Genomic DNA, 10,302 nt, shown 5'->3' with positions numbered 1-10,302 from the left:
GCTAGACAGGATTTACAGCTGGCTAGAAGAAATAATGTTTAGCCTTTAAGTCCAGACAATTACCGTTTGCTGACTTCTGTCAAAACATTCATATCATCAAATCAACTGAAATTGATTCTAGTTTGTTTAAATATACAAATTGTCCAGCAGCAAGGAGCCACTCAGCTTCTTCATGCAAAACGATACTATCACACGCAGGATCATTTTATTACGTTTCACTGTTAACCACCATAATATGGCAATATGATTTCGAAAATACCGTTTTTCAGGATCCTACAACCATATTAGGGAATGTGTGCACCATTATATTGCACTCATGTTCTTCTGCTTCTCTACTCTAACTGCCACATATTCAGATTATATATCTAAATATATCCAGTCTTAAGCACTGGAGCACAGCTTTGGCACGGTTTCTGGTCTCTTAAAATGCATGTGTCATTTAAACAGCATACCTCCAAAGTGACCCGAAGCAGCTTTATTTTGGCCTGTCTCTTTGGGCCCTTAGTCACAGCTCCCCTGTTTTTTCCTGATGTCTGACCAATTCCCCTGACCAATTTCCTCTTCCTTGACTTTCCAGAAAGTGACAATCCCTCTGAGAAAGGCAGACCAATGGCCGGGTTTGGCATAACACACTTTTCTATGTTCCTAATCCAAAGATTTAACTCAAAAACGTATGCAGGAGCTGAAAGCCAGGATTGCCACTCACACATCTCAAGTTTTGCAGGAATGATATGCATAGGTAGCAAATCCTTGCACCTGCATGCTTAACAGATCAGTGCATCGAGGGACACGAAGCCATTAGTCACATTAATTTAGTTCAGATGACTATTACTGTTGGTAGGCAAGCATTTACACCACCAAACTACTATTTATTACATTTATTGGCATCTAGCTCCCTTGAAGTGTTCAGAGTCAGTATGGAAGTATGCTTAGGAGGAGAGGATATTAAAAACATATTTGTCTGAAGCAGCTACACCTTTGACACACCTCACTCTGCAAACAAATCCTTACAACCAAGGAAACTCTTTTCTGTGTTTTCTCTGAAAGCACTTTTACTTCGGCAAATACATTACACAAAACCTTGTCTCCTGGTGAACAGCAATAGCAAGTACATTTCTATACCGCTTATAGTGAAGCACTCCCTAAGCAATTTACAATGTGTAAGCTAACTGCCCCCAACAAACTGGGTATTCATTTTAGCAACCTATGGAAAACACCTAATAGACAAAAGTTCCTTCACTTGTTGTATTGAACAGTATACTGAAACTATTACTGTATTTTCTAGAGAGCAAACCTCACTGACCTCAAAAGGGACTTTTATGTAAATATGCCGAGATTGCACTGGAAAACTGCAACTGTGGACACACTTGCTTACACTGAAGTCATCAGGATCTACCTCCAAGTCAACATGCAAAGAAGCAGGCTGTAAGCAGCCTAATAATGCCGCTACTTAATCTTGGCATACAGGCTACACTTCTGAGCAAAAATCAAAATCAATGTAGGCACTGGTGAAGATACATAACAGTAATGATCAATGTAAGGTTTACAACAACAACACATTTCATTTTCTAATTCCTATTGATGTTTTTATCAGATAAAACTAAATGAAGTTCAGTCATAGCCCTTGACCATTTTTCATCTGCGCATGGACAGAATTTCTTTTCCCCTATGTGCTGCTGTGCAGTAGGTTTTCCTTGCCAGCCATATTTCAGCAATTCTCTCTGAAGAGTCTGGATACATTTCAACTTTGGGGTCATTCCTGCTATTACTGAAACCCTTTTATTTAGCATTATCCTCTACTGTGCTTTCTTCAAGTACTTGAAATTATGTGATAACAGTGACTGTGGGCATTCTGATACAGTTAAGTAGTTTTAGAGGCTGGGCTGAATAGTCTTATCACCCACCCACAGATATTACTTATTTCAAGACAGTAAGCCACCCCTGATGCGTTTCAAGGTTCTTCTATGCCTTTCACCAAATGCGCTAGTGCACTACAGCTATTTTTGCCCCAAGTCAAAGCATGTTTATTGTGCTAACCAAAGGCGATGACAAAAAGCTTTTCAAAATACACAGAACATTTAAAACAAAAGGCACAAAAGAGCAAAAAGACATCCCATCATTTAACATGTAGTTAAAATTACTGGTGATGTAAGATAAAAAAACCTTTCCAGTAATTGGTAAACTTCTACAATGCCATCATAAAAATCAGATTAATACTTTGGCAATTTATGGCATTTTTATTTAATTCTCTCTTCCTAATCTTTTCTTTCTTCAGCTAAGGCAAAAAGAGCCACTTTGTGTGTTACACAGGTCCAAAACACACTGTAGAAATAATACAGTTTGACATGCTTTAACTGCCCTGGTTTGGTGATAGTCAATCCAGGGAATTGTAGTTTATAGTGATACCAGAGCTCTCTCATAGAGAAAACTAAATGTCTTACAAAACTACAGTGCCCAGGATTCCCCAGCATTGAACCAGGGCAGTTAAAGCAATCTCAAACTGAATTATTTCCGTAGTGTATTTTGGACCACAGTCACTAATATCATTTAAAAGAAACTGAACCGAATCTACAGTAGAGCTCCAACTGTCAATTGGCAGCAAGGCTGTTAGGAATTTCTCTCTAGGATTGCTATACAATGGATAAATATGTAGCATGTAGCTATTTGGCAAAGTAAAAACTCAACAGAGGTCCAAAAGACACTGCAGAAACCTGTAGAGAGCTCTGGTGCCACAATAAACTACAATCCCCAGGTTTCCCTAGCACTGAGACCACTAAAGTGGTCTCACACTGGATTATTTGTGCAGTCTGTTTTGGACACAGTGGAACAGCAAGTAGCAATCGCAAGTGAGTGAGTGGCTGCAGAACCGGTATTAAATAATAATTAAGCACTGCTGATTAATATTTTAGTTTGATTTTCTCCTTAATCTGGACTTAATCCTAAACCAGTTAGGCAGCCTTTAAACTGGAAGTGGGACATATTAAAAAAATATAAATAACAAAAAAGTAAGTAAGTAAATTTTATTGCTACAAGCTAGATACTGTCACAATTTGGTACTGGTCCGGTGACTAAGCAGCAGTATAAAAAGAACAAGGCACAACATTTCTAAAAGAACCATCAATAAAATACAATAATAATGATAAAAACATCTAACAAACCAGACTTCTAATCATCACTCGCATCTTGAAAACTACGTCTAGTCTAGCACAGACATATTGACAATGAGATGCTGAAATTTTGTGTTGTTGTTGTTGTTTTTGCAAGGGACTGGATTCAAATTTGTCAACCCTAAAACAGAAAATTTTGCAAAAGGAGGGGGAAGGTATAGTTTTTAAGACTATAGCAAAAATTTGGTTTAGCTGCTAGTAAATAACAAAAAAAATCTGTTTTCTGAAATCTGAGGCAAGTCTTTAAATATGCAGCACTCTTATGCCCCCCCCCCCCCAACATCCATTTTATTTGTCCAACAGGTCATATAGCAAACTGGGTTCTTTCTGCAGTGTGTTTTGGATTTCCAGAGGGAAGTAGCAATGCTAAAAAATAAAGAAAGAAAGAGACAGAGAGAGAGAGAGAGAGAGCAGAAGTCTTGCAAATGGGACTTACTAAAACAAATGGCAGCACTTGCCCATAAGGAAACCATACAGAAAAACACTGGAGATGTTTCTTATGTTTTCATATGGGCAAGTATTCCCCAAAGTTCCCCTAAGGGCAAAAGTGTTCTCCAATGATTCTCTATGGGCAAATATCATCCAATTATCCTCTATGGGCAAGTATTCCCTTATGATTCCCTATGGGCAAGTATTTTCCAATAATTCTCTATGGGCAAGTATTCCCCAATGTTCCCCTATGGGCAAATATTCCCCAATGTTCCCCCATGGGCAAGTATTCCCCAATGTTTCCCTAAGGGCAAGTATTCCCTTATGATTCCCTATGGGCAAGAATCCTGCAATGCTTCTCTATGGGCAAGTGTTCTCCAATGCTTCTCTATGGGCAAGTATTCCCCAATGTTTCCCTAAGGGCAAGTATGGTTTCCCTATGGGCAAGTACACTTGTCCCTCCATATTTGCTAGGGTTAGGGGCACAGGTCCCCTGTGAATATGGAAAAACCGCAAATAACAAACACACCATGTTTTTACCTGAGAGGACGCCTCTCTAGGAACCTCTAGGTCCTCCAGTGCAACTTTGTGGTCAACGTCTGACAGACACTGATCAAAGGACTGCGCTGGAAGAGCTACAAATGCCTAGGAGAGTATTCTCTCTAGGAACCTCTAGGTCCTCCAGTGCAACTCTGTGGTCAACGTCCGACAGACACTGACCATAGGACTGTGCTGGAAGAGCTACAAATGCCTAGTAGTGTTCTCTCTAGGAACCTCTAGGTCCTCCAGGGAAACTCTGTGGTCAACGTCCGACAGACACTGACCATAGGACTATGCTGGAGGAGCTACAAATGCCTAGGAGAGTATTCTCTCTAGGAACCTCTAGGTCCTCCAGTGCAACTCTGTGGTCAACGTCCGACAGACACTGACCATAGGACTGTGCTGGAAGAGCTACAAATGCCTAGTAGTGTTCTCTCTAGGAACCTCTAGGTCCTCCAGGGAAACTCTGTGGTCAACGTCCGACAGACACTGACCATAGGACTGCGCTGGAGGAGCTACAAAGGCCTAGTAGAGTATTCTCTCTAGGCATCTCTAGGTCCTCCAGGGCAACTCTATGGCCAACGTCCGACATACACTGACCATAGGACTACGCTGGAGGAGCTACAAATGCCTAGTGGAGTGTTCTCTCTAGGAACCTCTAGGTCCTCCAGTGCAACTCTGTGGTCAATGTCTGACAGATGCTGACCATAGGACTGTGCTGGAGGAGCTACAAAGGCCCAGTACAGTATTCTCTCTAGGAACCTCTAGGTCTTTTGGTGCAACCTTTAGTCAAAGTTGACCACAGAGTTGTTGTGCCGGAGGATCTAGATATCCCTAGAGAGAACGTATCCACCAAATCAAATCCGCGGCTATCAAACCCGCAAACGCGGAGGGCCAAGCGCACTGCCACTTGCTGCAGCCCTTGCAAAAAGTGTGTGCTTTCCTCACCCGACTTCTCCACCAGCTCCCTGACATCCTTCTTCTCCAAGAGCCCCGAGTAGCCGAGGCCCCGGCACTCCAAGATGGTCTTCAGCTTCTTGAAGCTCAGGGCCACGGGGTCCACCAGCTGGGTGGTGAAGAAGCCGGTCTCGTACCAGACGACGGCCTCAAAGAACCTGGCCAGGATGAAGAGGACCAAGAAGTACAGCAGCAGGAAAAAGAGCTTCAGCCACATCTTGGCTCCTCTCTCTCTCTCTGTGTGTCTGTGTCTCTGCAGCAGAGAGTCAATCAATCCTAGGGATGAAAAGAGAAACAAGAGGAAAAGAAAGGTCCCAATGGAGGAGGAGGAAGAAGAGGAGGAGAGGAAGGGCGCTGGGCATTCATAACCAACCCTTCAATAGGATTATTAGGGGTGCCTCTTGTTATCCCTTTCTTCTCAGAGGTGTCCAGGAACCATCACACTCCATAGACACTTCTGGATGATGTGGCAGAAAACAAAACGGGGGGAAGGATAAAGTCCTCCCAAAGACAGAAGCAGGGCTCCAAAAGCGGGATGGAAGCGGGAGCTTTGTCCAGTGTGGACCCTCAAAAGGGAGGGGATCACTGGGTGTTTAGGGCTGAGGCTCCAAAGGGAAGGCCTGGTTTCTCAGTCACTGCTAGAGCAAAGGAGGCCTCCTCCTAGTCTTCCACTTAAAGCCCCCTTTAATGGCGGAGCAGAGCCCCAGGCAGAGAGAGAGAGAGGGACCACCGTGGCCTCCTTCCCTCTCTTCTTCCTCCTCCTCCTTCGGTGGAGCAGCAGAGCCCGAACCGGAGGAGACACAACAAGTGACGTCTACTTCGGTGGACAGCCGCGAAGGGAGGAGGAAAGAGGAGGAGAGGAGATGGAGGCTGGGCCTGAAGAGGCTGAGAAGCTGGGGCAGCCCCACAGGCCTCCTCCTCTTTCTTTCCCTAGTAGAGAAGTTCCTTTTGCTGGGGATGGCTGAGGCATTCTGGGAATGGTAGTCCCCAGGAAAAGGAACTTCCCCAGGAGCTGGATTGCTTGTTCTTGGGTGCGACTCTGTCCTGAGGTTATCTATCTATCTATCTATCTATCTATCTATCTATCTATCTATCTATCTATCTATCTATCTATCTATCTATCTATCTATCTATCTATCTATCTATCTATCTATCTATCCATCTATCTGTGTGTGTTAAAATGATTAAATTTGGAACTTTATGATATATATGCTGTTGAAAGGACTTAATGGGGTTGTGTAAAATGTTGTGTATGTGTGTTGAGGGTTGGGAAGTGGAACTGAGAGCTTGTAAATGTATGAAATTATACACACACACACACACACATATATATACACACAAACAAACAATTGTAATATATATGTATTGAGAATTATAGAATGAGAACTGAGAGCTTGGAAATTTATAAAATGTGTGTGTGTGTATATATATATATATATATATATATAAAATAAATATATATATATGAAATGAGAACATGTAAATTTATAAAATTTATATATATATATATATATATATAATTATGAAATCAGAACTGAGAACTTATAAAATTATATGTGTATATATATATATATATTATAATACATATACTATATGTATTGAGAATTATGAAATGAGAACTGAGAGCTTGTACATTTATAAAATTAAATATATATATGTAATATTTATTTTATTATTTATTATGGTATTTATACCTCGCCCTTCAGCCCTGAAGTCTATCAGAGTGGCTTACAATTATTATTTTTAATTAGATGGTTCCCTGCCCTCATGCATTGAGAATTATGAGAACAGTACTTGTAAATTTATAAAATTATACACACACACATACATACATATATATATATATATATACTATTGAGAATTATGAAATGAGAACTAAGCTTGTAAATTTATAAAATTACACACACACACACAATTTTAAATAAATTTACAAGTGCTCAGTTCTCATTTCCTAATTCTCAATACATATATACAATTTTCATAACTCATTCGGTCCTTTCAACAGTATATATCATCAAGTTCTAAATTTAATCATTTAACTTGGTCAGTTTCCCTGACATTAAGACCCTTATACTCCAACTAAAGTACCCTTGGTCATTTTTATCCTTGAGTTTCAACAAAGATTCCCTCAATTCTGATTCACCTAAAATTCAAGTCACTAATTTCTTATTCTTACTACTGTATCATCATCTTATCCTTTCTGGTACCCGCCTTATTACACCATCTTTTTGTTTTTGTTGTTGCAGTAGGAACTTTTCCTCGGTCTGTTGGCTACACTCCAGACATGTACAACTTTTAAACATAGCTTGTTGTCACCAAGAAAATATGAACCAAGGAGTCTACGATTCAGATTTACAGATCAGTGTGTTTGCTACTATACCATTCTCTGATATAGCTCTTGGGATCCCTTTCATCTCTTCCAACTCCAATTCTATTATCTATTCAAGGTTTAAGCAACACAGTTTTCTACTGTGTGATCTCATGTTATTTGAGAGGACCATGGTCTCTCTTCCTTAAAAATCAACCTGTGTCTAGGATTGACAGGTGTCCCTTGTTATAAAGAATGTCCCTTTTATTGAAAGGTTGGAAAGTTTTCCCTTTTACATAGACTGAACAAAACACCCCCAAAATCTGATAGTTTGAGACAGCTTTAACTGCCCTGGCTCCATGCTAGGGAGTTCTGGGATCTGTAGTTTTGTGAGACATTTAGCCTTCTCTGTCAGAGAACTTTGGTCCCACAATAAACTACATTCCCAGGATTCCATAGCACTGAGCCATGGCAGTTAAAGCAGTCTTGAATGGGATTATTTCTGCAGTGTGCTCTGGACTTTTAAGACATGTTCCGGGCAGCTGAGAAAGTGGGGTGGCATTAGTATAGTTGGAGGCTAGACCATAGCAGAGTTGGAAGAGACCACAAGGGCCATCCAGTCCAACCCCATTCTGCCATGCAGGAACTCTCAATCAAAGCATCCCCATTGACAGATGGCCATCCAGCCTCTGCTTAAAGACCTCCAAGGAAGGAGACTCCACTACACTCCGAGGAAGGAGTTTGTTCCACCGTCGAACAGCCCTTACTTCCAGGAAGTTCCTCCTAATGTTGAGGTGGAATCTCTTTTCCTGTAGCTTGCATCCATTGCTCTGGGTCCTAGTCTCTGGAGCAGCAGGAAACAAGCTTGCTCCCTCCTCAATATGACATCCCTTTCAAATATTTAAACAGGGCTGTCATATCACCTCTTGACCTTCTCTTCTCCAAGCTAAACTTCCTGGCAAGATTTATTCAAAGGGGTTTTGCTGGTGACTTCTGAGAGACTGTGATTTACCCATGGTTTCCCATCTGGTCTCCTACTCAGTGCAAGCCCTGGTCTCCCAGAGCCCTACTCCCAACACTCAAACCATTCCACCATGTTGCCTCTCACATCTTCCAAACTGGTTTTATTCAGATATGCCCTCTTTAATAGGGAAGATTATTCCTATTCAAAACAATGCATCATGACATCATTCATGAAATGTCTCAATTAAAGGAGTAGCAAGGGATCCTGTCTGATTTTGGTTGCTAAGCAGGGTCAGCCCTGGTTAGGACTTGGATGGGAGACCGACAGTGAAGACTAGATGCTTGTAAGACTGTATTTCAGAGGAAGGAACTGGCAAAACCATCTCTGAGCATTCCTTGCTTAAGAAAGCCCTATGGAATTAATGGGGTCGCCATAAGGCAACTTGAAGGCAGGCTGGACTCAGAAAAAGCAAGGCTGGCCAACGGAAGTGACGTAAGGTCACTGAAGAGGTCACTTCCGCTTCCCTGCCTCTGTTTACAAACTTGGCCACGCCCCCACAATGGACGCCCCGCCCCCTCGCGAGAGCCATCCGTCAAAGGACCCCCCCTCTTAGGCACTTCGTTCAAACCAGTCAGGCATTCTAATTGGACGCCAACTTTAGGTGTCTATAGTACTGCCTGATTCGAATACACTCTGTTTATCCACTGTAGAGCAATAGACTTAGTTTTAGCTCCACACAGAATCCTCTGCCTCCAGGTCCGCTTGGGAGCCCTCCCCAATCTCTTCCCAAACGTTGGTCCTCTGATTTTTTGTTTTGGACATCAGCTCCCAGAATTCCTAACCATTGACCAAGCTGGCAGGGGCTTCTGGGAGCTGAAGTCCATAAAAACACCAATGGACCAAAGTTTGTGCAGCACTGCCATAGGAAGGAATGACAACTGTCTGTAGAAACTAATGGGATATTCAGTGTTGTTACAAGGGTCTAAAGGTCACCCAAACAGTCACTTTTTAAGCCCAGAAGGAACTCCTGAGCTTAGAGGCATTTAAATTTTGCTTTACTTTTGGAATTCCTACATATTCAGTTGCTGTTTTTGTTGTTCCTGTGTGCCTTCAAGTTGTTTCCGACTTAGGGCGACCCCTATCATGGGGGTTTTAAAGCAAGTTTCCTCAGAGGAGGTTTGCCATTGCTATCCAGTGCGGCTGAGAGAGTGTGACTTGCTCAAGGTCAACCAGTGGGTTTTCTGGCTGAGCCAGGATTCGAACCCTGGTCTCTTTGAGTCGTAGCTCAGCACTCAAACCGGTCCCCAAACGGTGCTCGTTAAGGGATTTTGGACTTCATCTCCCAGAATCCCAGACTACTGGCCAACATGGCTGAGGCTTCTGGGAGCTGAAGTCCACAATCTCTTCAAGGGCACAGTTTGGGGGCCACTGCTCTAAAAGAACCCGCAAGTTTTACCTTTGTGTTCCTCTACCCTTTCCTACCTCTATGAGGCATTCATCCTCCCAAACGGGCTGCTTCCGGTGACGCAGCTCCAACCCTTCGCGAAGAAGGACCCCACCTGTCTTCCGCGCTGCCTGCCAAAACAATAACCACCACCACCGCTGCCGCCGCCTCCGCCGCCGTCCCTCTTTCCCTCCTGGGCTGCCGTTGGCGTCGGTTGTGTCCGGAGGGGTCTCGCCGTCGTCGTCGTCGTCGTCGTCGTCGGGGGGCGAAGGCGAGGGGAGGATGGACCAGTGCGTGACGGTGGAGCGGGAGCTGGAGAAGGTGCTGCAGAAGTTCTCGGGCTACGGGCAGCTGTGCGAGCGGAGCCTGGAGGAGCTGATCCAGTACGTGGCGGGGCTGCGCCGGGAGATCCTCCAGAGCGAGAGTATGTGCCCCGCCGGAACTCCCCCGCCTCCTCCTCCCCTGGCCCTCCTCAGGCAGCTTACACACACGG

At 43.3% G+C, this 10,302-nt stretch overlaps 2 protein-coding genes across 3 annotated transcripts in view; one reads left to right on the top strand and one right to left on the bottom strand.

Moving 5' to 3' along the window:
• LOC121935430 (charged multivesicular body protein 3) overlaps nt 1–5,516 on the bottom strand; it is a 61,924-nt gene extending 56,408 nt beyond the window's left edge. Inside the window, exon 1 of one of the 2 annotated variants that reach the window (XM_042476945.1) lies at nt 5,085–5,516. In XM_042476945.1, coding sequence (XP_042332879.1) covers nt 5,085–5,310 — 226 coding nt within the window. In that variant the 5' untranslated portion in view covers nt 5,311–5,516. The remainder of the gene's footprint in view (nt 1–5,084) is intronic. The other variant, XM_042476947.1, reaches the window with a different exon arrangement.
• RMND5A (required for meiotic nuclear division 5 homolog A) overlaps nt 1–10,302 on the top strand; it is a 70,521-nt gene that overhangs the window by 9,962 nt on the left and 50,257 nt on the right. The gene's annotated exons all lie outside the window — the stretch shown is intronic.

This window comes from Sceloporus undulatus, chromosome 6 (assembly GCF_019175285.1).
Source record: "Sceloporus undulatus isolate JIND9_A2432 ecotype Alabama chromosome 6, SceUnd_v1.1, whole genome shotgun sequence".
Taxonomy (NCBI): Eukaryota; Metazoa; Chordata; class Lepidosauria; order Squamata; family Phrynosomatidae; genus Sceloporus; species Sceloporus undulatus.
This window is presented reverse-complemented; position numbering and strand designations above follow the sequence as displayed.